Here is a 27,877-nt window from a genome sequence, read left to right on the forward strand (position 1 = left end):
TTTTACCTATCAACTATGCTCAGCAGCTTAATTAAATCAGTCAGCTGCTTATACACTTGCTGACACCAAATTAACAGTAATTCCTGGTTCTCTGTGGAATCTCCAGCTTTAACTCTCTTTAAGGATTAACAAGCTGATGAGTTTTATTTTAGCACAATGCACACCTACTGAACTCATAACTGGCTTTAGACACCAGTGAATCCTGCAGTTGCTGGAGCCCTCTGGTCCTGGGGGCCCCCAACCACAACATGTTACTTTATCATGATATTTTGTAATGTGTCTGTCAAACTAACAAGAGTTAGTATAACAATCTTGTGTACTTAATAAACCAGTTGGGTAATAATAACTCAAAGATATCTCTGGTTATAGTAACTGCATTTTGTCAAGTAAGAGGCTTCACAATTCCATGAAATATTTACCACTAACTTACTGCCCCTGGCTTAGTTAAATCCTGCTGTTGGGCATTCTTTCCCTAAAACTAACAACATAGCCAGCCTTAGGCATCTGCAATACCTGTGGCTGCAGGGGGACCCTTAATCATCCTCAACTGTGTGGGGGCCCCTCAAAAGCTGCTGCTGATTGGGAAAAGTAAGGAGAAAAAAATGTAATAATTTTCTGATTATGCTCTTTAACTGAACAGGTTAGGATAAAGGTGATAACGAACATTAAGCACCAGCGAGATCAGCAGTTCAGGGTGACTGATCTCAATGCATACCTTGGATTTTAAGAAGAGCTGATGCTTCCAATCGTCATGTATGGTTTTCTCTTTCAGGGATTTTTTTTTATAAATACTGACTGAACACCACATATCATAACTCTCAACTTCTTTGCTCAAGACTTCTAGGCAAAGCCAAAAATAACAGCAGAATAAAGGCTCAAATATTCAGGAACACACTTTAAATAATACTTAACTTAAATTCACTTAAAAAGTTAACAGAATAATGCATTTTGCATTGATATGCATTATTTCAACAATAAGTATTATGAAACTCTGATCTTTGGATTTACTGACTATAATCCTGAACAATTTACCAGCAAATCAAACTTTTTACAAAGGAGAAAGCAAAATTATGAGGCAAAGTCGGGGATGATTTGTGAAATCAAGGTTAGTGACAGGTATGCATTAATCCTCAAAGAGGTAAATAAAAGTGACTCACCCCTGCTGCTGTTTAATGACTGCTAAACAACAGTCACTGGCCTGATGTGGCAGTACTAGTGTTGCACAATGTATTGCTATTTACTGAAATCAGTGTAAAACTAATATTGCTATAGTTTATGCTTGTTTGTGTACATAAAATATCACTGATTTTATCTGTGCACACTCCCAGTAATGCCAGGACACATACATTACTCTTCTGGGTATCAGTAAAAAATGCAGTTAGCAAGTAATTGTACTTCAAAAGTAAGGCATAAAATATACCACAGAACATTCAGACACTCAGATCTTCTAGGAATCTGGTGGCCCCCACTCTCCAGACTTGGACTTAGTGGTGGCTTCTGCTTTTGACCACACCCATTCTAATACCAGCCCCGCTATGACGTGTGTGTACAGAAGGTTTCTTCAGGTTTTGTGAGGGACTGAGGATTGTGTGGTTATTAATTAATTTTCATCACAGTCAAACCTTAGAGGTGTGCACAGGAGGTAATTATAGCTTGTGTTTGGGCTTGGGACAGTGTGGTCATTGTTTTACTCTTCTAACAGACTTAGAGGTGTACAAAGAAAGTTACCATAGCTTGTATAGGGGCAGTGTACTGTCTGGGAGCAACAAAGTGGAATGTATTACTGTAACCATTATTTTTTCACTTTTCTAACAATCATAGATCAAACACTTACACAGGTGGCTGCCTTTCGGGGTTAGTGGTGAGGAGTAAGCAGGCATTCTCTGTATACATATGAAAGTAGTCACTTGAAATACAGGACTGCGGCCATTTGAATTTCTGCTTTCATCCCAATCTAACATCAGAGGAATGGACAGGCAGTGACAGTCTGTTTTTTTGGGGGGGGTAGGCAGAGAGTATTCCCAGATAGGATGTATGTATCCTGAAAACAAATGGCTTGTTTACTGTGAACTATTATTTTGTCAGCTTTGAACAGTAAGCCCTGGGGTCAACCTATTTCTTTCTTGAAATAAAAACGACAAACTCTTTTCTTTTCTCCTGATTTTTGTTTAAGCTATCATTAGAATAAAAGGTTGGGAAAATGCTCTAAAATGCATCCCAGAGCATCTATAATGCTATGGCTTATGGTGGACCCAGCTTAATTGAGTTATTTTGCAAATGGTTATTACTGTAGTGTCTTGATCAGAAGAGGTAGATTGAAAGGATGCAAGGAAAACTAAAGCTGAATGGCAATACTGAATTTCTTTCCTTAATCACAATTTCTGTTCAAGATCTCACTGGATAAAAAAGTTGTGTACAAAATAAATTAAAACTTCAGCATGCACTTTAGGACATAAGTTATGGCTTCTTTAAAAGGCTAAAGAGTTAAGGCAAAATCAGAGAAAAGCTAGAAAAAAGTAATATGCATATTGTGGGGGGTCCAAGATGGGGAGTTTGTGTTTGTTGGGGGGAGATGAAACAGTAGGCACTGCCTAGGGGCAGCATTTCACCTAAGTCCAAGCTTGTACATAGAGTTGCTGTAATGTATTTTCTTGCAATTAATGTCAGTAATTGTTAATGTTCCTTTGTGAGATGGGCCAACATTGTGTGGTACACAGGTATGTCATAATGTTAAAGTATTGTGGCTCTAGGACAGTCTGTGCATATTACTCTTAAACGTCTGCAGCATGAACTATAAGGTTGCTTAAAAGGGGTGGCTGTGACAGGGTGATACTTAGGACTTGAAGTGCCTGGGGCCCCAAGTTGACATTTGCTGGGGGCCCCTAAAATGCTAACACCAGTCTCGACTGAACTCAGTTATTTCTTTCTACTCACCAACAATGAAGAATATCCTAAGAATGTATGTGGTGTTCTACACCAATGTGTTGTGTCTAGAAAGGGCTGCTTTGCTTATATTGTGGTCGAGTACAAACGCATTGCTGACTAAGTCATTACTTGACGGAAAGAGAATCTCTTCCTTCAGTTTGGAGAGTGTCCTTACTTGGCTTTGCTGAAACAATTAGTATACTGTCAGCAATTTATGGCAACATACTAGAACGTGTGCGCGTGTGTGTGCGTAAGGGTAGGTAGAAGTCGCATCTCACTAGTGAAGAATGAGAATCAGAGCAGCTCAAAGACTGATACAAGTTACATGTGACAGCTCCTCACACCATGCAATATATGTACTGAAGCCATTCACTCAGAAAGTGCTAAACTACGGCAATAAGTAAAATTGGGGCTAGACATTCTGACTCATCTAGCAATACTGTACAAAGTCACGACGTGAAAATATGATGAAAAATAACAGGCTATGGTATGGTGATGGCAACGGAACAGAAATGTCTGACAAACACTATTCATAAAAATAAAATTTCAAATATTTTACACCATTTTTCAAACGTTATTGTTAACAGTTCACTACACAAGTCACTTAATTAGTGCAAACTACTGCAAAAACATTCTTGTTACGTAATGTTTACTTAACAGCTGAAGTGCTTGTGTATGTTTTGATCAAATCCTGGACTGTCAACGCTTTGATGGATTGACTTTTGGTGTGTTGTGCATGCCTTGGTCTCTGATTAATGCAGACTGCAAGATCAAGTGACTTGGAGTAAACAGAAAATATCTAAAGTTTTTTTTTTTTTTTTTTTTTTACATAACATTACTTTTTTCCCTCACTCCTAGTCCAAATGACCTCACAGTTAGTATTCAGTAAACTCTCAGTTAACCAGCACCTATGGGGATTGGGAGATACTGGATAACTGTAGTTTCTGGTTGCTTGAGAGTTACTATTAAAAATAGGCCTGACTGATGCTGTATCGTATACTGTTTGTTTGGTTTGACTAGTTCTTAGGTTGGGGGAAGAGAGAATTTATTCCTATCTTCCTTTTTAAAACTATTAATACTCTAAAAATGTAAGGTATGTTTCTGCGGAGGGGGGGGGGCAGAAAGTGCAACACATGAAAATGGTACTGTATTTCTTCGATTTTTTTTCTGGTTGCTTGAGTTCCAATTAACTGAGAGTTTACTGTATTTAGATATCGGGATTGGGTACATTTCCAAGTTGATGGACACAGGGTATTGGCCCCGGCAAAAAAATAAATAAATAAATAAAAAACTGCAGGTATTTGAATATTATACGTCTTGGTTTTATGTATGGATGGCTATGTAGACAATAAGCTAAAGTTAAGTCTCAACAAAGCAATACTTGCTGTTTCATCATGAATGCCCCTCTTTACACAAAGCTTGCAAAAATACAGAGGAATTTCAGCAGCATCTGGATTTACTTTAGCCTTTATCATCTGGGCATTACTTTTTACCTGTTTTCTAAGATCCTCATTGTAACTTTCTGTACTTTTATACAAACGCTGACTCTGGCTGAGCTGTTTTTCTAAGTTGTGAAGCTGGACTTTGCAAGACTTTAGTTCTTCTTCCAGGGTCTGCACCTTTTGCTGAAGGCATTTCAGCTCTGACTCAGAATTTTCTTCTTCCATCTTTATGCTAATCCTGCAATTACACAAAAATACAGTAATCAAGAGAATGCACACGTTTAATTAGACCTTAAAAACAAACAATTGTTATCTCTTACAACACTAGCCAAAGTCAGAAAAAACTAAGAACACAAAACTGCAAAAATGTAACTGAAAGACAAAACGACTAAAAGTAGCAGATGGAAATATCCAAAACAAATACTAACTAGGCTTACAGAAAGAAAGACTTAAACAGAACATGGAATTAATAGGGATAAAGGAAATGGAACAAGGCTGAAGGTAAGTCTAATGGAAAAGAAAAGATGCTAATTCCGGAAGACTGAACATTCAAAATACTGAACACATTTTTAATACAGGGGCCAGCCCCTGCACCCTTCATGTGGGGGGCTGTGCCCCCACACTCCCTGCTAACTATATACACCAACTCCAAAATCACAGAACAGTGGAGAAGGGACAGATTCATTCATTCAGTATTTTGAATTTTCAGTCTTTGGAATTCGGTCTTTTGGTTTTTCAGTCTTCTGAAGTAGACCCCCGCATGCGCGCGCACACACACACACACACACACACACACACACACACACACACAAAATATACATTGGGTGTTTTTGACATAATGGTTAATGTCCTTACCTTATAGACAGAACATACAGGTTTTGATTCTGATCTCTGGTTATAAATTAGGCTTATAACAGTCTACAGACTGATAGCCTAGTATTTACATATGAACCATAAATACAAACATATATATTTAAGCCTAAATACCAGTTTCACTGAATCACAAATCATTAAACACAATTGAAAACGCGTATCAGTGAATCACATTTTATAAAAAAATTCACTTACAGCAAATATACCTCAAATTTTTTCTTGTTGTTGCAGGGGAACAAGTACCACACACCCCCTTACTTAAACACACTAACTCCATGGCCACACAGCTATGGAGAAAATAGAAAAAAAACTCACCCAGTGAATCAATGCTGGCACACAACACAAATGCTTCTAGAGATGAAGCACAACAGCGTGGGTACTGACAAGCTACACATCATGTTCTACACCAATTCCTATGATCCTAACATCCTTAACCACAACAGCAGTGATCTGTCTATATCCCTCTACAGTTCTTGAGAACTGCGAGTCACTCAAATGTGCTTTCAAGTAAAACATGCATTCAGTTATTTTTTCAATGATTTGGAATTCAGTGAAAAGGCAATTAGAGGAAATTAAATTTTATGTATATACATATACACGTACTATACACACACACACACACATATATATATATATATATATATATATATATATATATATATATATATAATATATATATATCTATAAAATGTATACGTGTGTGTCAAAGTAGCCATCAGTACAATACTGTACATGGAGCCTTATCAAATGAGTTTTGTATTTTCTTGAAGTTCAACAGCCCCTTAGCTAAGTAGCTTGCATTCCATTCAACAGTGAGATAACCCATTCCCTGAACCACAACAGCCTCCATTTAGTTCCATTCTGCCTTCTCACCAGCTTTGTGTTAGTACAAGTTAGTACTTGTGTTAGACTGCTAACATATGTACTTTTCTTCAGAGTAGCACAATGAAGGAAGAATTAATCATGCATGGCCCTCCAAACCACTGTCAGAGCTCATCTAATCTTTCTACATTCAGTGAGAGGAGGTCCAGTTGCTGTAATTTGTGCTTTTATGTAAATCAAGAAACGCCACTCATGAGTCTTGTCATGCCCCTTTACATTCTCCCCAATTACAAATGTACTTTGTATAAGATGCCAAAGTAATTCCCCATGCTCTAGTCTGGGTTTTAATAAAGAAATATACAGTGGTAGCAGTACAACCACTGGCCTACCCCATAAAAATCTAACCATGCACACCAGCTACTTGCCAACCCACCCTTCCTTTTCATGTGAAAGAAGGTCAAACAAAAGTCCACAGTAAGTTCAAAGTCATTATACACATCCACATCTCCTAGCAGAACAGTTTTCTAAACAAAGGGACTCCATTGTAAGATATACTGATGCCTCTCTAACCAGGCTGAACAATAAGATAACTGTTCATAGGTTCATAGGTGTGTACTAGGCTAATGGCCCTGGAGCCTTTATAAGCATAGCCTATAGAAGTGCCCTGACATTGTGCTGCCCAACATTAGTTCCCAGTGCCTAGAGCCACTGGAGTGATCCCCGGGGTGAAAGTACAGTTGTGTACACTTACCATAAATGTAGATGTTCGAGTGTATTCACTGTTGCAGTAATTACAATTGGGTTATCCTGCTGGCAGGCTACCCTCAGTCGGCCTGAATTCCAAAGTCTAGGTCCGGCGTCGGCTGCTGTCGCCACTTCCCTGACGTCAGTGCGCCAGGGGTATAAAAAATGCAGCCGGCGCCATTTTCTTCAGCTTTTCTTGCCCCAGATGTCAGGTGCCCCCAAAAGGGTAGGCTAAAAATATGTCAATGAAACATGCGTGCATCAAAGTATATATATTGCCTTCATCTACAAGCAAATACACCACATAGGTTGTATAGAATAGAGAAGTACAGATAAGTTCCAGCAAAGAAATGGGGAATAGTGGGTGGGTAACCTGGACTGCAACAGTGAATACACTCGAACATCTACATTTATGGTAAGTGTACACAACTGTACTATGTTCTTCGTGTTTCACTGTTGCAGGCATTACAATTGGGTTGAATCCCAAAGCTAAGGTTGGGAGGCTGGACCTAAATAGCATTAGGAGCAGCTATTAGGCCCTGCAGAACTGCAGTGGCAAAGCCTGCCCTGGATTTAGAGTAGGGTGGTAAGTGATTGTGCTTTGTGAAGGTGTGCACTGAACTCCAAGAAGCAGCCTCTAAAATGTCTTTGGTTGGTACTCCCCTGAGGAAGGCTGCTGCTCTGGTTGAATGTGGCCTAATGCTCTTAGGTACGGGCTTGTCATGTTGTGAATAGCAGAAACAAATGCAGTGGCCTATCCACTTTGAAATAGTCTGCTTTGAGATAGCCTTTTCCTGTGATCCTGCAGCATATGCCACTAGTAATTGCTCTGTCTTTATGAAAGCTTTGGTTCTGTTCAAATAGAAGCGTAGCTGTCTGTGTATGTCCAAAGAATGCAGAATTCTCTCCCCCTTATTCTGTGGGTTTGGATAAAAGGTAGGCAGATGAATAGTTTGGTTAAGGGCCACACTGGACACTACCTTAGGCATAAATGTCGAGTTTGCCCTCAGAGAAACCCTGCCTGGATAAAAAATGATAAAAGGTTCCACAGCCATGAGTGCCTGTAGCTCTGAGACTCGTCTTGCAGAAGTTATTGCTAGGAGCAGAGCTGTTTTCCAAGATAAAAACTTTATATCAGCTGTAGCAGCTGGCTCAAAAGGAGGCAGGGTGAGTTTTTCCAAGACATAATTGAGGTCCCATGCAGGTATTGGTGATCTCCTTGGAGGCCTTAAACTTTTGGCCCCTCTGAGGTACTGCCTTAATAAAGGATGAGAAAAGATTGGTGGCTCTGTACTGTAATGAGCCGAAATGGCAGAGGCATGAATTTTTATAGATGAAAAGGATAGGCCTTTGTCCAGCATCTCAGTCAAGTATTGCAAAATCTGAGGAATATTTGGTACAGATGCGTCAATTCCATGTGCCTGGTTCCAAGCACAGAATCTCTTCCATTTTCCAGCATAGGATTTTCTAGTACTAGGCCCAAAATGACATCCATCACCGCTTTAGTGAGAGGTGTGTTTTGTATGACTACATTATCTGCCATGCTGCCAGATTTAAGGTCTTGAGTTGGCTGTGCAGGATCTAATTATTCTGCTGGGACAGTAGATGAGGCACTTGAGGTAAGGTCCAGGCTGGGCATTGAGACAAGTTCCTTAGGATTGGATACCAGTACTGGCGTGGCCAGTCTGAGGCAATCAGTATCATTTTTGGCTTCTCCTGTCTGACCTTTAGGAGTACCTTGGGGAGGAGAGGCAGAGGAGGAAAGGCATATACTGTTAAGTTTTTCCAGCTGAAAGATAGGGCATCCACTTTCCATGCGTGTACATGATAAAGTCCTTGTGCAGAATCTCTTTAGTTGGCAGTTGTGAGGTGAGGCAAATAGATCTATGTCCGGGCATCCCCATTTCCTTGTTACCATGCTGAAGACTTGTGTATCCAATTTCCACTCGTGGGGATCCATGAAGTTTCTGCTTAGTTCGTCTGCCAGAGTATTTATCTTTCATGGCAGGAATTGTGCCTGCAGATGTACTTGGTAAGTCAATGCTGTGTCCCACAAAGTCATGGCTAGTCTGCAAAGGGGGTAAGAATGAGTGCCTCCCTGCTTGTTTATATACCACATGACCGTGGTATTGTCTGTCTTTATCAGTAGTTGTCCCGGATGAAGTAGGTCCTTGAAGGCTGTCAGGGCATTTTGAACAGCTAGCATCTCTTTTTGATTGATATGTAGATGCATTTGGTTTGCGGACCATGTGCCTTGAATACATCTTCTTGCCATGTGGGCTCCTCAAGCATAATCCGATGCATCCATTGTTAATGTCTGTGTGGCTGGGGGTAGAGTGAATGGCTGTCCCTTGTTCTGGTGACAGGCCTTCGCCCACCATCGAAACTCCTGTTGCAGGCAGGGAATGAGAGTAATTATTGTTTCCAGGCTGTGGCAATGTTGAGTCCAAACATTTTTTAGGTACCACTGAAGTTTCCTCATATGCAGTCTTGCATATGGAATTAGTAGAATGCAGGATGCCATGAAGCCCAAAGCCTGCAGAATTTTTCTTGCAGATAACTGGGCCTTTGTTGCCAACAGTTTGAAATAGGTAGTCAGCTGCCTTTGTTTGTCTGGTGTGAGATAAGCCATCTGGGCAGTTGTATTTAAGCTTGCACCCAGGAATATTATCTCTTGAGAGGGTACTAGTTTTGATTTCTGTTCGTTGACTGTGTACCCTAGGCATGGTAGTAATCTCTTTACAAACGCCAGATGCTGTAGTACAATGTCCTTGTTCTCTGCTTGAATGAGGCAGTCGTCCAAGTAAGGATATATTTGTATTCCTCTTTGTCTGCAGTATGCAATTACTGGTGCCAGGCACTTTGTGAAGACCCTGGGCGCAGTAGATAAGCCAAAGGGCAGTGCAGAGAATTGGAAGTGCATTGAGCCAGCTTTGAATCTGAGGTATCTTCTGCATGTTTGTCTGACTGAGACATGCAGGTATGCCTCTTTTAGATCTAAAGTCACAAGCCAAGCCTTCTTGCCCAACATGGGCAGAAGCTGCTGTAGAGTCAACATTTTGAATTTTGGAATATCCAGATATGTGTTTAGAATAGATAAGTCCAGTATTGGTCTCCAGGCTTTGTCCTTTCTGGGTACCAAGAACAGTCTTGAATAGAATCCTTGTCCCTGCTCTTGCTCTGGTACTTGTTGAATGGCCCTCATGTCCATGAGGGATGAGACTTGTTTTTGTGCCTCTGCCCATTGATGTTTTGGCAGGTCTGGCCAACCGTTTGCCCTTGGTAGCGTATGGAAGTGAAACTTGTAGCCTTGTGACACTATGTTTAAGACCCAATTGTCTTGGGTTACATGCCAATTTTGAGAAAAAAGTGCTAGTTTTCCCCCTAAAGGTGCTGCCAGAAGATAAGTGCTTGGCACAGGCAGGGGGAAGTCATTGGGACTGTTTCCTGTATGGCTGTGATTTGTCTTCTCCAGTTTTGGAGGTAGAAGCACCCCATTGTTTAGACTTGTACGAACCTTGGGGCTGGGATCTGCCTCTAGGGCGTCTGTATCTGCCCCTTTGTGGCCTGTTTGACACTGGAAAGGACCAGTTCTTTGTAGGCCAGTGTCTGTTAAATCTTGGTGGCTGTACCTGTAAGAAATCCTTGACTGTTTGCATCTAATAATTTTGCTTTAACATGATCAGGTAGATTTTGTTCCTTTAACCAAGCATGCCTCCTAATGACAGAACCTGTAACTGTGGCCCTGTAGGAGGCCTCCAGAGAATCAAAACCACATTGCAAAGTATGCTTTCCAGCTTGTTCAGCTGCATGCAATAAATCCTGCATTTCTTTGTTTTCTGCACATTCAGAATTTATCAATATTTTCTGTTTAAGCAGTGACATAATATATTGCTGATATTTGAGCATATGAAATTGACAATTTAAAGCCCTTATAGCCAAGGTAGCAGAAGTGTAAATCTTTTTTCCCCCATCTGTCCAGGGACACAGAATCCCTGTCAGAGGGAGTAGGGTTTTTTGCAGTTGAAGCCTTGACCCCTTTGGGACTCAGAGATAGTTTCTGGGTCAGCAGCAGGGTTTTTGAAAAGGAATTTATGAGAGTCAGGAACCCTGTAGTACCTGTCCGGCTTAACAAGAGCTGGAGGTAAGGAGTCAGGGGTCACACTGGACTCTGAAAATACATCATCTACAATGTCTAACACAGTTGGAATAGCTAGGAGCCTGTGTTGTGGAAGTAAAAGAAAGTCTATGAGCCTTTTCTTAGATTCTGAATAATCTTGGCTCTCCCAGTGGAAATGCTACCTCATGGTATGTAAAGTTTCCCCAAAAGAATAATCCTCAGGAGGAGAGGCTAAAGGGATAGATTCTTCAGCATCAGAATCCTCACAGGGAGGAAGAGAGTATTCCTGATCAGAAGAGGAATCAGATGAAATGGAAACCTGATCTGAAGATTCATATTCTGTCTCTTGCATAGGCCTCTTATCAGGAGGGGGATGGGAACCCCTGATCAAAGTAATTAGGTCTTCTGCCATTTTGAGCATCTGTTTTTTAGGTATGGAGGCCTGTCCATGAGGCTGTTGTACTTGTTTCTTTGTCTTTAAAGGTGCTTTAGTCTTTGCCCTTGAAGCTGAAGTCATTTTAACATATAATTGAGTAGGGTCTGAAAACACCCTCAGAAGCCGATGCCTGCTCAGCAGCTCTGGACCCATCTGAGGGAATAGTTTCCGAAGGTCCAATACCTTGAGCATCCAGCGGCCTGGTCAACTCCACGTGGGTGTCGATAGCGGCCTGCGAATCCAAAGTAGCGGTAGTCAGGGGCTGCGAAGGCACCTCACTGAGAACCGGCGAACTGGCGACTGGCTTAGAAGAAGCCCCGTCGTCGGTTTTGGACCTTGGATGCCTGTCCTTTTCTTTGCGTTTCTTGTGAATTCCGGTAGTCGGATGGCTATCCGATGACATTGTATAGTTAAATCTTCTGCCAAAATAGTGAAATGCAAAATCGTACCAACGCTTAATAGTGCATTGGTTAAATCTAGCACAAAATCGACAACTAGCAATGTCGTGGTCAGGGCCTAGGCAAGGTATACAGTAAGAATGAGATATTTGCTTCCCACAAGAAATACAATTATTAACTTTTTCTGACATCGGTCTGGAGCAAGAAAAAGGTTTCCCCAACGGGGTACTTAGCTTTTAGTGAAGACTTCGGATCTGAAATTCGAACACGAAAATCTCAGGAGTCGGCCGACCGGCACTTGCGAACTGCTTTTGCTTCGAGCACTGCGCGACAAGAAAGACTGAAGAAAATGGCGTCGGCTGCATCTTTTATACCCCTGGCGCACTGAAGTCAGGGAAGAGGCGACAGCAGCCGACGCAGGACCTAGACTTTGGAATTCAGGCTGACTGAGGGTAGCCTGCCAGCAGGATAACCCAATTGTAATCACTGCAACAGTGAAACACGAAGAACATCTTTCTGTTACCCATCCACTCATCAAGATTTCTCTTGAAGAACAGCGAGGTGCTCTGCTTGACATGTATGGGAAATCTATTCCAGAGCATGGCCAGTCTCTGGGTGAGGAACCTGTCCCTCCAGCATGTACTGATTGTGGTAATGAGATTGAGGTCTCTGAAGCGTGTGGTGCGGAGGGATTGGGATTTCTTTAGCATTTCTAACAGAGCTGGGTCAGACATGGCTTTGTAAGTCAAGCAGAGAACGCTTCTAAGTAGGCAATATGAGACAGAGAATAGCTAGAATCTTTTGAGTCTGTCCATGTAGGACATGTGTTTAATGCCTAGGATCCTCTTCGTGAGGTACTTCTGTGGCCTCTCCAGTTGTTGCAGGTGTCTAGTGAGGTACATGCCAAATGGGGCATTATACTAGATGACTGGCCTAATGAGGGAAGAGTAGAGAGAGACGATGACCTCTTTCTTCCTGGATGCAAAACCCTTGGTAATGAGATGCGCCACATAGAAGGACTTCAGCGTTCGGTGGTCTCCCATCGATGTGGTAATTAGTGGGAAGTGAGTTTTTACCAAAGTGGATGACGACACATTTTTTGGCGTTAAGCTCAAGGTCATGGTTTTGACACCAGTCATTGGTCTCAATGAGGCCTTTCTGTAGGATGTCAGAATCACTTGGGGAGTTAATAATGGCTCCTAGCTTGCAGTCATCTGCGAACTTGGTCAGCCAGATTCCCTTTGTCTTGGCCTGGACTTCTGTAAAGTAGATGCTGAACACAAGAGGACGCAGGACCGATCCCTGTGGAACTCCACTCATGACTGCTCGGCAGTCTGACTTGGAGTCCACTACTTTCACACTGTGGGTTCTATCTGTGAGCCAATTTGCAACCCACCTAGTGATATAGAGGTTGATGCCTAGTTTGGTGAGTTTATCAATAATTCCTGAGTGAGGAATGGTATCAAAGGCCTTGGCCAGATCGAGGTAGTCTGTATGCACTGCCTTACCTTCATCCACAGCCCTGGTGACTGACTCAAAGAAGACAACCAGGTTGAGCAGGCATGATCTCCCTTTCACAAAGCCAAATTGCATGGTGTCTAGAGTTTGGAGATTTCCTATATCTTTGTTAATCAGGTCCATGATGATGTGCTCCATAGCTTTACATATCAGACTCATCAGGCTAATGGGGTGATAATTCCAAGGGTCTGTAGTTGCTCCCCCTTTATGGAGAGGGATGACTGTAGCAAAGCGCCATTCAGTAGGGACAAAGCCTGAGGTAAGGCTGTGACTGAACAGGGCGCACAGTTGTGGTGCCAGTTCACTTTGTAATTCATGTAAAACACAGCCAGGGATATTATTGGGTCCCATGGAAGCTGTATTCTTGGCCTTGGCCAATGCAGCTTTAACCTGTGCTGTAGTAATGCTGGGTGCCTGACATTCTTCTGGTACTGTGACTGGTCCTTTAGGGTGGGAGAGGGATAAAGTTGCCACTGAATCTTCCGGCCAGTATGTTGGCAATATCTGTTGGTTCAGTATAGGAGGTACCACTATGCAGCAACTCACAGCAAATCTGGGTATTGCCATGGAGGTTCTTGATATAACTATAGAAGGCTTTGTGATTGTTTTTAGTGTCTGATGCAATTCTGCCTTCATAGCTGGCTTTGGAGGATTTGATGAGGGATCTCAACTTTTTGTTGAGGATAATAAGGGAGTTTTTCCAGTCTTGGGACATCACCTTTTTCTGCAACAGTTTCTTCCTTCTGTTGTAGAGTTTATTAATGGCAGGGGACCACCGGATAGGCTTCCTTTTTATGGAGGACAGCGTCTTGGTTCTGTTGGATATGGCTAGTTCCATGCATTTATGTACATATTTGTACAGTGCACTGGTGTATGATTTGGCAGTCATGCAGCTAATTTCCATTGGCATGGATGCCATGAAGTTAGCCACCTCTGCTTTTAGGAGCCCAAAGTCAGCTTTGGAGAAGTGTTTCAAGGTGGTTATCTTTGCAGGGGTTGGGGGTGAGATGTGGATTTTCATGGTGATTAGTCTATGGTTGGATCTGACCAGGGAAGGATTGACTACTGGTGTATAGCAACAGTTGCCCATGTTAGTAATAACCAGGTCAAGGATGTTGCTTCCTCTAGTGGGGGTCAGAATGAGCTGGTCCAGGGCACTGGAACTGATGAATTCCAGGAAGCGTTGGGCTAGTGTATTGGTGCTCGAGTCATTTTCCATGCTGATGAAGGTAGTTGAAGTCTTCTAGTATGAGTGTGTTGGGTTGGACCTTGATAGATTCCAGGGTGCTTAGGAATGTGGAGTGAGAGTCTAGGGACATGGTTGGGGACCTATAGCAGGCTATGACCTGGATCGCCATCTTACATGGGATCCCATCTAAGGTGAGAGGGTGGCCTAATGGTTAAGGTGTTTGCCTTACAAACACAAGGTGCAGGGTTTGAGTCTCCCAAGGGATAATTGGCTAGGCATAAAATGGCTCGGAAGGGCAGTTAGCTTAGTACTAATCTATGAACCTATGAATCTATTACCCAATTTTAGTTGTACCTAAGTATCTCAGATGCATTATGCTAGGCTACTAGTGTGGAGGTGTGTATATCCTTTATGAATGTGGAGACACCACCAATTTGGAGCTTCAGTCCATGTTTTGGGGCCGAAAGATGTAGAATGAGTTATAGCCTGGTAGCGCAGGGGTTCTTTCTGCCGCTTTAAACCAGGTCTCCGTTACAGCACAAATGTCGATGTTCTGAGGGCTTCGAGCAAGTGCATCTTGAGATTTAGACTTCTAGTGTTGAGCAGCATGACCCTCAGATTGCACTTATTTAGAGCTGTTACGGTGGTAATTTGGTCTTTGGAACACTGCCTAAAAAAAGCAAGAGCCTTAGTCAGTACCCAGAAATGCAGGGGTGACAGATGCAGGCCATCTCTGTCAAAGCATTGAGGTCTGTCATTCATGTCATCCCAAGCAGACAGATACTGGGACCCCCTTAGAATGACACCAGAAACTTAGACAACTGTTGAAATCAATCATTTTGGGTGACAGTAGGATACTGCTCAGGGCTAGTTTCATACCTGCCTGGGCCACATAATCCGAGAGCTCCACCAGGTCTCTTTTCATGTATTCTAAGGAGGTGCGTCTCAGGTCATTACAGCCACATGGACAATTACAGTGTCATACTTGTTGTAGAGTGACCTGAGTGCTTTTTATGTATCGGATTCTGGCACCTGATGGACAGTTGACTGTTACGTCTCCTTATTCAACCTAGTGAGTGGGACATCTGTGTGCCTCACTACTGAGTCACCTATGATTAGTGTATTGGGAAAGGTGTTTAGCCTTAGGGGCTTAGGTTGAGGGGCACACTGTGGAGGTGAGCTGTGTGTCCTGTGGTTTGTACTGTGTTGTGGTGGCTGAGTGCATTTCTGTCTTGGAGGTCTCTGCTGTTTGGGTAAAATTCTATTGACAGCCTTCATGAAGGTGGGTGTGGTTTATGTTTTTATGTGAGAGCTGTGATAGTGCATATTCTGGAGGGCTATGTGTTCCATGTGGTGTGGTGCAGGTGTTGACCTTCTCCTTTTGACCAACTAGCCCAGTCTTAGCTGGAGAGTGCATAGCTTCCAATCTGGTGATACAAGTGCATCTCTCACAAGTCTGACAGTTGGGAGGTAAGAGGAGAGGATTGCCTGTGTACATGAGGTAGTTGCTACACTGCCTCAGAATGCCCAAGTGCACAAGGTTAATAGGAGAAAGCACAGGAAACTGCCCTTTAATCATGCCAGGAGGGGTGGTCGTAACTACTAAGTACTGGAGCTATTTCTGTGAAGAACGACTAGTAGGTGTGGTACAATAACTGCTACAAAAACCTGTTGAAGTGCAAAGCGATTAAGCTATTTGAAGTGCAAGAGAGAGAAAGAACTAGCAAGAGCAGACTTTCTGGCACCAGTAATAGTGTACCTCAGCTTGGCACCACTGCGTGGAGCTTAAACAAGCACAAACCTGAGCAAACGCGGGCTTTTAAACCAGAAAGTTGAAAGGGATGGAAAAACTGTCCAAACGGCCAATGAACTACAATTTCTGGGCCAAAAACCATTCCTCCTGTGGTACATAGGCTACCTTGTGCTTATCACTCCAACTGATAAGCTAGAAGGCTTCCCTCCAACACAGAAAGGCTTGGGGGGCTCAGAAGCTTACAAACAGTCCTGGATACAGCAAATCTGTACCTGGACTAGACTGGTTACAGGAAAAGCGAGAAACAAGCTTAGAATTTTTTTTTTGTTTTTTACAGAAAAGCAGCTAAAACAGCAGTAAAAACAATTCAAATGCAGTGCAAGCTAGCACACAAGTGCCAAGCAATATTAAAGCAAATACAGTTTAAATAAATGCAATTAAATTAAAAAACAACTAAAAACAAGTGCAGAAAGCAGTAAATTAGGAAAAAATCTAAATAGATGCACTTGAGCATCTCTTTCTCCTTCCTGATTTTGCTTATCTGCAGCCAGAATCTGCCAAATCCTGCATGTACTCAGTCACTGTGCCACAGGTACCAGTAGGATTCCTGCATAGTCCATGTAGGTGTGAATGATATAAGATGTACTTCTCTGGACTATATGAAGATAGACATTATTGAGCTTTCAGACTCTCTCTCTCAGTCTGGTATAAGCCTAGCACTGAGCAACATATTGTCATCACTGAAGAAGATAACATAATATAAGCAAAAAATTATTGACATGATTGATTTCAACAAATGCTTGTTGTTTGTTTGCTTGTTATTTCCCTGAAACGCTAATTCCACCTAAAGCGCGGCTTTTCAGCGCTTCTGTGGATCCCTAGTGATATCTGCATTGCTTACTGTACTTACTTCCTTGTTTCACTTAAAAGAAAGTTACTGTTTGTAGTTTTTGCATTAAAGTTACCTGTAACACATTGCATTTAAGTTACCTGGCACTTGCTCACTAAAGCAATTATATAAGTCAGCACTAAAAAATTAAAAGCACTACACCCTCACAAACTCCCCTTGAGTACCTTGTTCCCCATTGGCCCTTTTTTTCAATTATAAAGGAATTCCCAATACTATTCTAGCATGTCCAAAGGTCAGTTGTCAACCTCCTCTCCGGTCCAGCTGGTGAGAGATGCAACCATATAGCCAAACTGGAGGCTAAGCTCTCTCAACTCAGTACTGGCGTAACCAGTCAGGAGGAGAAGGAAACCACACTCACTACGATTCCAGTCTCACATAGACCTACCACGACAGCAAACCAAACACATAAACACACAAAAACATACTCGGAGGCTCTAAATAAAAATCTGCCTAAGCAGCAGAGACCTCCAAAGCAGACACCCAAGCAACCGCTACCCAAAAACAAAACACGTGCAACACATAGCTCACAAAGCCAGTGTGCCGAACAGTCACAGCCCTTAAGGCTAAACAACACACCTGATACACTGGTAATAGGTGACTATCATCAGGCACACTGACGTCCCGCTCACCAGGCTGAACAAGGAGAAGGTCACGGTGAGCTGCCTGTCGGGCGCTAGGATCCACCACATAACACAAGCACTCAGGTCACTCCAAGGCAAGTACAAATATGACTCGGTCATTGTCCATGCTGGTGTGAATGACCTGAGACGTACCTCCCTGGAATACATGAAGAGAGACATAGAGGAGCTCTCTGAGCATGTAGCCCAGGCCGGTATGACCCTGACCTTGAGTAGCATCTTACCCTCACCAAGAATGATGCCACAATATGAAGACAAGATGATCAATTTCAACATTTGGCTTAAGTATTGGTGTCATTCAAAGGGGATCCAATGCCTGTCAGCCTGGGATGACATGCTCGACAAGCCACAATGCTTCGCTAGGGATGGCTTGCACCTGTCAGCACTGGGCTTTCGGATACTGACAAAGGCTCTTGCTTCCCCCATAGTGCCTTTTTTAGGCAAGGCTCAAAAGACAAACCCACCTCCATAGGTATCACAAGGGATAAGAAATTAAGAGTAATGCTACTCAACGCCAGAAGTCTACACCTCAAGATGCACGCACTCGAAACTCTCCTTAGCATGGAGAACATCGATATCTATGCAGTAACAGAAACCTGGTTCAAGGTGCCCGAGAGCACCCCAGCACTACCAGGTTATACCTCATACCATGCTTTTCGGCCCCCAAACTTGGACTGAACCACAAAAGGAGGGGGAGTATCAATATTCGTCAAAGATACCCACACCTCCAGGTTGGTGGCACAGCACGAAGCATAAGAGACTATCCATGTGCAACTAACAGTGGGTAAAACTGCCTTCCAGTGTATAGCCTGCTACAGACCACCCCCCCAAACCCAGGAACCCCACTCGGCCTTCCTGAGAACAATGGAAAATATGAAGGTCTCTCCAAACACCATTATATTGGGTGACTTCAACTACCCAAACATAGACTGGGAGCATTACTCTAGCTCCAACATCCTAGCCCAAAGGTTCCTAGAATTTATAAACTCAAATGCTATGGAACAACTTGTTACCACACCCACAAGAGGGGAAAACATACTGGACCTGATCATCACCAACATGGGGACTCTATGCTCCAGACCAGAAGTGTATCCCTCACTGGTAAGATCAGACCATAAACTAATCTCACTGGATATTCACATCCCGACCCCACCCCCTGCCCAGAAAACCACAGTGAAAAATCCTCTAAAGCAAATTTCACACTCCTCAAAAAGTACAGTTTTGTACCTACCATAAATGTAGATGTCCGATAGGCATGCATCTGCAGTCCTTACAAATGGGTTGTCCTGTCGTCAGGCAGCCCTTCGGTCGGCCGGATTCCAAAGTCTGGGTCTGGCCTCGGCTGGTGTCGCACTTCACCCGACGTCATAGCTGCAGTTATTCGGGTATAAAGGCATCAGCAGACGCTATTTTCCTCAGTGTTTCTTGCCCCAGATGCCAGGTGCCCTCTAGGAAGGCTAAATTTGGATAAATGCAAATGGTTCCAAATAGTAGAGAGCAAACCAAAAATAAGCATGTATGTACATATATACAAACAAATACACCATAATAGATTCCCCCAGCTAGCTACAAGATGGGCAAATACCCTAGGAGTACCACAGAGGGGAAGGAGGGTGGGTAATCCTGACTGCAGATGCATGCCTATCGGACATCTACATTTATGGTAGGTACAAAACTGTACTATGTCCTTCAAGGATGCATCTGCAGTCCTTACAAATGGGTAGAATACCATAGCCAAACTGGGGAGGAGGAGAAATAAGATTATGGTGTAGTTAAGATCCCTTGCAAAACAGCAGTGGCAAAACCTGCTCGGGATCTGGAGTATAAAGGTAAATTATAATGCTTGGCAAATGTATGCACGGAGCTCCAAGTAGCAGCCTCTAAAATGTCTTTGGTAGCCACTCCTCGTAAAAAAGCTGTGGTAGTGGCTGTAGCCCTTGTAGAGTGAGGCCTGATGTTTTCTTGAGTTTTCTTCCCATGGTAGGAATAACAAAATCTAATGCAATTTCCTATCCACTTAGAGATTGTCTGTTTCGAAATTGCTTTTCCTTCCATTCCTGTTGCATATGCTACCAGTAGCTGGTCAGTTTTCTATTGCTCTTGGTCCTGTCCAGGTAGTAACGTAATTGTCTATGTACATCCAAGGTATGCAACAGTCTTTCTCCCCTGTTCTGTGGGTTGGGGAAGAATGTAGGTAGGTGGATAGCTTGATTTAAAGACACCCTGGAGACCACCTTTGGCATAAAAGTAGGATTAGTTCTCATGGACACTCTATCTTGATGGAAGATCAGGAAGGGCTGTACTGCCATTAATGCCTGTAGCTCGGATACCCTTCTTGCTGAAGTGATTGCAAGCAGGAAAGCAGTTTTCCATGATAAGTAGTGTAATTCTGCTGTTGCTGCTGGCTCAAAAGGAGGGAGTGTCAACTTTTCTAGCACAAAGTTCAAGTCCCATGCTGGCAATGGTGGCTTCCTAGGTGGTTTTACGTTTTTAATTCCTCTCAGAAACTGCCTGAGTAGAGGATGTGAGAAGACTGGAGGATCCAAGTTGTATTCTGCTGAAATAGCTGATGCATGAATCTTAATGGAAGAATAGGACAGGCCGTTGTGGAATAGCTCTGCCAAGTATTCCAGGACGTTAGCTATGTTTACCAGTGCCACATTTTCTCCTTTTGCAGTACTCCAAATGAGATATCTTTTCCATTTTGCTGAATAATTTTTTCTTGTTGAGGGTCTGCGAGCCTCCAAGATAATGTCTTTCACCCTTTGAGATAAATCTGGGTTATTAGGTCTTATGCAATGCTCCAGGCAGCCAGCTGCAGTGTTTTCAGGTTTGGATGCAGGGTTTTGAAGTTGTTCTGTGTTAACAGCAGGGAAACAAGGGGTAGAGGCCATATTTGTTCTCGAGACATGCTCCTCAGTAATGGGTACCAATGTTGTCTTGGCCAGTCTGGAGCTATCAGGATGATCCTTGGACGGTCCTCTTTGATCTTCAATAGCACCTTGTGCATCAAAGGAAGTGGTGGGAATGCATATGCTGTCAGGTTTTTCCAACTGAAGGATAGGGAGTCCACTTTCCAAGCAAGTGGGTGGTACGTCCTTGTGCAGAATATTTTCAGTTGGTGGTTGTGTGGGGTTGCAAATAAGTCTATTTCTGGTAGACCCCATTTCCCTGTAATGGTTTTGAAGATGTCCGGATGCAGCATCCATTCGTGAGCATCCGTGGTAGTTCTGCTCAGGATGTCTGCTAGTATATTTTCTTTTCCTGGCACGAAAATTGCTTGTAACTGAATGTTGAAGCTCAGGGCCACATTCCAGAGGTCCATTGCCATCCGGCATAGAGGGTATGAATGTGTGCCCCCCTGCTTGTTGATGTACCACATAACTGTGGTGTTGTCCGTTCTTATCAGCAGTTGACCCTGTTGGATAAATGGTATGAATGCCTGAATTGCCAGTTTTACTGCCAGCATTTCCTTTTGATTTATGTGTAGGCGCAGCTGGTCTTGAGTCCATAAGCCCTGTGTGCACTTGTCCAGCATGTGTGCCCCCCAACCGAGGTCTGAGGCGTCCGTTGTGATGGCCTGGCTTGGCTGAGTGTTGTGGAAGGGCAGTCCCTTGTTTAATTGACAGGCCTGAGCCCACCATTGGAATTCTTGCTTCAGGCTTGGAATTATTGGAATTTGGGTTTCTAGGCTGTGCTTGTGCTGAGACCATAAATTCCTTAGGTACCACTGTAACTTTCTCATATGTAATCTGGCATTTGGAATCAATATTATGCAGGATGCCATGTAACCGAGGGCTTGCAGGACTTTTCTTGCTGTTAGCTGGTTCTGCTTTGTTAATGCCATGAAGTAGAGAGGGAGTTGCTCCTGTTTTTCTACTGTCAGGAATGCCATTTGTTTTGATGTGTCCAGATCTGCACCCAAGAAGGTTATCCTTTGGGATGGTATCAGCCTTGACTTTTTTATATTGACTGTGTATCCCAGGGCTTGTAGTAGATGAATGACCCTTTCCAAATCTTTTGTTAATTTGTTTTTGTTGTCCGCTTGTAACAGGCAGTCGTCCAGGTAAGGGTAAATTTGAATTCCCTGAAGTCTGCAATGAGCAATTACTGATGCCAGGCATTTCGTGAATACTCTGGGCAGTAGATAAGCCAAAGGGCAATGCTGAGAATTGATAATGCTCTGATCCTGCAAGAAATCTGAGGTATCTTCTGCAATTTGGTCGTATGGGGACGTGCAGGTATGCCTCCTTGAGATCTAAAGTTACCAGCCAAGACTCCTTGCCCAGCATGGGAAGAAGCTGCTGTAGGGTCAGCATTTTGAATTTTGGAACAATGAGGTATGTGTTTAAAGCGGACAGGTCGAGAATAGGTCTCCATTGGTTTTCTTTTCTTGGTACCAGGAAGAGTCTGGAGTAAAATCCTTGCCCTTGTTCCATAGATGGTACCCTTTCTACAGCTCTCATCCTTAGTAAGTGAGTAATTTGTTCTAGAGCTTCTGTCTTCTGATTTGGAGGTAGGTTTGGCATTCCTCTCTTCCTTGGTAGAGTATGGAAGTGAAACCTGTAACCTTGGTCTATTGCCTGTAAAATCCATTTGTCTCCTGTGATGTAATGCCAGTTTACTGAAAATAAGGCTAGCTTCCCGCCTAAGGGTGCTTCTAGTTGTTCCCTGGTAGGTGGTGCCAGAGCCAAGTCACTGTGATAGTCCTGTGGAAGTGGTGGTGGCTGGGTCTGTGGCTGCACCTCGCTGGTTGTTATTTTGACACTGACGTCCCCTGTAGGCACCTCTGGATTGACCTCTGCCTCTTGAGCGCCTATTCCTGCCTCTCGGAGCTCTGGAGGTGTCTGGAAAGGACCAATTCTTGGAAGGCCAGTTCCTGCTAAACCTTGGAGGCTGGACCTGCAAGAAATCCTTGACTGTCTGGACAGATTTTGCTTTCTCTTCCACCTTCTTCAGCACCTGCTGTGCAGGGGAGCCAAACAAATTGAGTTTATCCATGGGAGCATCTAGGAGCTTTGATTTAACATGGTCTGGTAAGGACTGCTCTTTTAACCATGCATGTCTTCTGATCACTGTGCCAGTCATGGCTGATCTAAAGGAAGCCTCCAGTGCATCATAGCCGCATTTTAAGGAATGATTACTGACCTGCTGAATGTTATGTACCATTTCCTGTACAGATTTTTTATCTAATGGTTCATCAGAGGTTAGTTTTTTAGTTAGCTGGTCTAACATAAATTCCTGATACTGAATCATGTGGAATTGGCAGGCCCTAGCTGAAAGAGTAGCAGAAGTGTATACTTTTTTACCCCATCTCTCTAAGGCCCTAGATTCCCTTTCAGAGGGGAGGGGGATTTTGGCAGAGGTAGGTGCTACAGCCTTGGGTCCCTGGGAGATAGTTTCGGGATCTGCAAAAGGGGCCTTATACAAATGATAATGTGTGTCCGGAACCCTGTAGTACCTATCGGGCTTAGCCGGGGCCGGAGGAAGAGAATCAGGAGCAGTACAAGCATCATTAAATGCATCATCCACAACAGTAAGTACTGGAGGAATGGCTAAAGGCCTATGCTGTGGCAAATGCAAAAAGGTTCTAAGCCTTTTCCTAGAGTCTGAAAAATCCTGGCCCTGCCATTGAAATTGTTCCCTCATAGCATGCAAGGTTTTCCCAAAAGAAAATTCCTCAGGCGGAGAGGCAGAAGGAATGGACTCTTCTGCATCAGAGTCCTCATAAGGAGAAAAGGAGCCCTCTGGGGGGGTTTGAGTTATCTGAATCATCAGAGGGGTCATCTGAAGAAACTGGCTCAGGGGCCTCTACTCTAGTCCTCTTCTCTGGAGGTGGGTGAGAGGCCCTGTGTGGATGCGGTTGGGATCCCCGGATCAAAGAAATGAGATCCTCTGCTAGACTAAGCATTTGTGAACTAGAGCTAGGCCTGTGAGAGGGGGTCTTAGCAGGCACAGTTTTGGTAGTTTTTGCTGCTTTAGCCCTGGCAAAGGCCTTAATCGACATGGATGCAGGAGGCCTAGCAGCTCCACGTGCAGCGGTGGATATATCCAAAGGGATAGTGTCAGATAAATCCTGTGAACCTGCAAGAGCAGGTGGGATTTCTGTAGCAGATTCAACCAAGCTAGATGAGGCCTCGGTAAGAGGTAAGTTTTCGGCCGAAGGAAGAACCGTGGACTCTGTTTCAGCCGAAACAGAGACACTCGCGGTTGGCTTAACCGGTTTCGCCAAACCGCGGACCGCGAGTGTCGGTCCTTTTCCTTGCGCTTTTTAGAAATTTGCGTAGTCGGAGGATCCGACGGCATAATGTAAGCAAAAGCGGAGCCGAAAAACTCCTCAGCAAATTCCTATCGACGTCTAAGCGTCCGTCGGTTAAAAGAAGCACAGGCTAGACAAGCTGCTACGTCGTGGTCTGGGCCTAAGCAAGGTAAGCAGTAAGAGTGGAAATCTTTATGAGGTATTTGTTTCCCACAAGTTAAACAGTTATTCACTTTTTCTGACATCGGCTGAGGCAAGAAAGAGTCCCCAACGGGGTACTTAGCTTTAGCGAAGTCTTCGGTAGTAGTAGAAGTATTCGGTAGTAGTAATCTCTGGTTCTGACCGACCGGCACTTGCGAACAGCTTCTGCTTCGGGCGCCACGCGGCAAGAAAGACTGGGAAAATGGCGTCGGCTGATGCCTTTATACCCGAATAACTGCAGCTATGACGTCGGGTGAAGTGCGACACCAGCCGAGGCCAGACCCAGACTTTGGAATCTGGCCGACCGAAGGGCTGCCTGACGACAGGACAACCCATTTGTAAGGACTGCAGATGCATCCTTGAAGGACATCCCAGGTGGAATCCTTCAAAGCCCCCGAGCCTGTGGAAAATACAGCCAGACCGCAGAATCCTTTATAAATGCATTCTATGAACACCTTCAGGAATGCATGGATCATGCAATCCCAAATAAAACCAAGACCCAATCCTAAAAAGGCAGACGTCCTGTCTGTTGGACCCCAGCCATAAACAAACTATACAATAGAAGGAGGAAGCTACTACATGACAGAGCAAAATCCCAAAAAGGGAAGGCATCTCTGATCAGTATTAATAAAAAACTACGGGCACTCATAAAATCGTCTAAGGCCAGCTTCGAGAGAATAATTGCACAGGACACTAAGGGTAATCACAGGGCTTTCTTTAGTTATGTTAGGAACCTGGGTGGGAATTCCCAGATATGCTCAGAATTAGTCCAAAATGACAAAAAATACATCGAACCCACAGACATTGCCAACATCCTAGCTGACAGGTTCAGCGCAACCCCCCCCCCCTCCCCACCAAAAGGGCAAATATCTATCCCAGCAAAGTGCTGCCCCCCTGACATCTCAGATGCTCAGGTAAGAGCCACCCTCTCCAAAGCAAAAAACACAGCATCAATGGGACCAGACTGTGTCCCGGGCTGCGTCCTACATGAACTCCAAGAAGAGCTAAACCCAAACATAAAACTACTGTTCAATCTCAGCCTTACTACAGGATATGTACCCAAAGAGTGGCATACAGCAACAGTGGTCCCTCTCCACAAAAGTGGTGCCTCAACGTATCCTGGAAACTATCACCCCATAAGCCTGACTAGCTTGGTCTGCAAAGCTATGGAAAGGATCATCATGGACTTCATAAATAAAGATATTGGGGACCTACAGACACTGGATCCTACCCAGTTCGGCTTTGTTAAGGGCAGATCCTGCCTCTTAAACCTGGTCGATTTCTCTGAAACAGTCACCAAGGCCACTGACGAGGGGAAGGTGGTCCACACAGCCTACCTGGACCTCGCAAAAGCCTTCGATACAATACCCCACTCTGGCATTATAGATAATCTCACCAGCTTAAATATAAACCCCTATGTCACTAGATGGGTTGCAAACTGGCTCAAGGACAGAACCCACATGGTTAGAATTGCTGGAGCCATGTCAGACTCCAAACCAGTTACAAGTGGCATCCCACAAGGCTCAGTCCAGGGACCTCTCTTGTTCGGTATATATTTCTCGGAGGTACAGGCCAACACGGAAGGACTGTGGCTGACCAAGTTCACAGATGACTGCAAACTGGGCGCCATAATCAACTCTCCAGCCAACACAAGAATCCTACAAAAGGGCTTCATAGAAACAGACAACTGGTGCCAGAGCCATGGCCTCAAGCTAAAAGCCAAAAAGTGTATAGTCATCCCCTTTGGGAAAAACAAAGTGCCCACAAATTACCACATAGGTGGTAATCCATTAAGTACAGAAGAAGTAATTAGGGACCTGGGGACCCAAGTTGATAGCATTCTCTCATTTGACAACCACGTGGCCAAAGTGGTTAGAAAAACATCTTATATAGCCCACCTAATCATGAAGGGATTCACATCTAGATCAGGGGAGGTCATCGTGCCTCTTTACTCACCCTCATCAGGCCCATAATTGAGTACAATGCCCCTTTTGGGATGTACCTTACCAGACACCTGCAGCAACTGGAAAGACCCCAAAAGTACCTCACCAAGAGGATCAAAGGGCTCAAACAGATGCCATATGCTGCCCGGTTAAAGAAACTCCAGCTCTACTCAGTGGCATACCGCCTGCTCACAGGCGATCTGTGCCTGACGTATAAAGCCATGTCCAACCCGGAATTAATGGACATGCTGCACCTCAGAAAATCCAAATGCCATCGAGCTACGCGCTCGAGAGACTTGAACCTCAGCACTGAAATAAATAGGACATGCTGGAGGGACAGAGTCAAAACCCAGAGGCTCCCTTCACTCTGGAATAAAATCCCAGTCCAGTTTAGGCAGAGTCCCTCACTGACTCTCTTCAAGAGGAATCTTGAGTGGATGGGAGATCGCAGGTTTACCCCGGGTATCACTTCTGTGTCACTGTTAGACAGAGGCACAGTATACTAACCACGAAAAAGGGCATAGCAAAATTAATTTAAAATGGGTGGCGAAAGTCAAACACACTCTGGCTAGGCTTATAAATGCCCTAGGGCAGATAGCCTAGTATGAACCTATGAATAAATGGCTGTCTTTCTGATGTCATTCTAAGGGATCCAATATCTGTCATCTTGGAAGGGCATGGTTAACAGACCACATTGCTTTGCCAAGGATGGTCGACATCTTTCCCCTCTAGACATCTGAATACTGGCTAAAACTTTGTCCACTCCCATTGTGGCTTTATTTAGGCAATGCCAAATTGACATACCTACCATCATAGCAAATGCAACTCAATTGAACCTCAAGGTGTTACTGCTCAATGTTAGGTGCCCAAATAAAAACTATACCCCCCAAACCCTCAAGAAAACAGACATCTGTACAGTTACCAAGACATAGTTTAAAGAGGCAGAAAGTATCCTGGCAGTGCAAGGTCTCAATGCCTTCCACACTTTTAGATCAGTAGCTGCACAGACAACGACTAAAGTTGGAAGTGTGTCAATATACATCAATAACATACCTCTAAGGTGGTCACACAGGATAACACAATGGAGTCTCTCCATGTGCAGATCACCACAGACAAAATACCTGTAGTATATCCTAACTAGCTATAGGTCACCCTCCATGTCCCAAGAAGCTCACAATGTATACTTGGACCTACAGGAGACACTTGCCACACAACCTAACACCCTACTCATGCGAAACTTTAATTACCCCTCTGTAGACTGGAAATCCTACACAGCCTCAAATCTATAGGCACAGAGACAGCTGGGCTTCGTATATACAAAAACCCTTGAAAAAAGTGAATACGCCCACTAGAGGCTCCAACATACTGACCTCGTGCTAACAAAAGTGGGAAAATGCTGAACCACTCCAAATGTCTCATCCTCCCTAGTAAGGTCCAACCATAAAGCTGTCTTCTTTGAAATCAAAATCAACTCCATAATCTCATTAAAACCAGTAACGGGAACAATTCCAAGGCAAAATTATCTTTTATTAAGTTAAAGCCCTTCAAACCCAGAGAACACAGGAGCCTACAATGAATTGCTTCCACAAACACTGTACAACCATGTCAGTGGCTGCAGACAGGCTGCTGCTCCTACCAAAGTAAACCCAGTACCAGCCCCAGAAACCAACTACCCTGGTGTCATCCCAAATTAAACAGGATATTTA

The 27,877-nt window shown here is 43.7% G+C and overlaps 1 protein-coding gene across 3 annotated transcripts in view; it reads right to left on the reverse strand.

Moving 5' to 3' along the window:
* Positions 1-27,877, reverse strand: part of AGGF1 (angiogenic factor with G-patch and FHA domains 1) — a 1,405,627-nt gene that overhangs the window by 1,019,071 nt on the left and 358,679 nt on the right. For all 3 annotated transcript variants that reach the window (XM_044058021.1, XM_044058022.1, XM_044058023.1), the window contains one exon: positions 4,419-4,605. In XM_044058021.1, coding sequence (XP_043913956.1) covers positions 4,419-4,605 — 187 coding nt within the window. The remainder of the gene's footprint in view (positions 1-4,418; positions 4,606-27,877) is intronic.

This window comes from Protopterus annectens, chromosome 16.part0, assembly GCF_019279795.1.
Source record: "Protopterus annectens isolate FY-2018-M chromosome 16.part0, PAN1.0, whole genome shotgun sequence".
Lineage (NCBI taxonomy): Eukaryota > Metazoa > Chordata > Ceratodontiformes > Protopteridae > Protopterus > Protopterus annectens.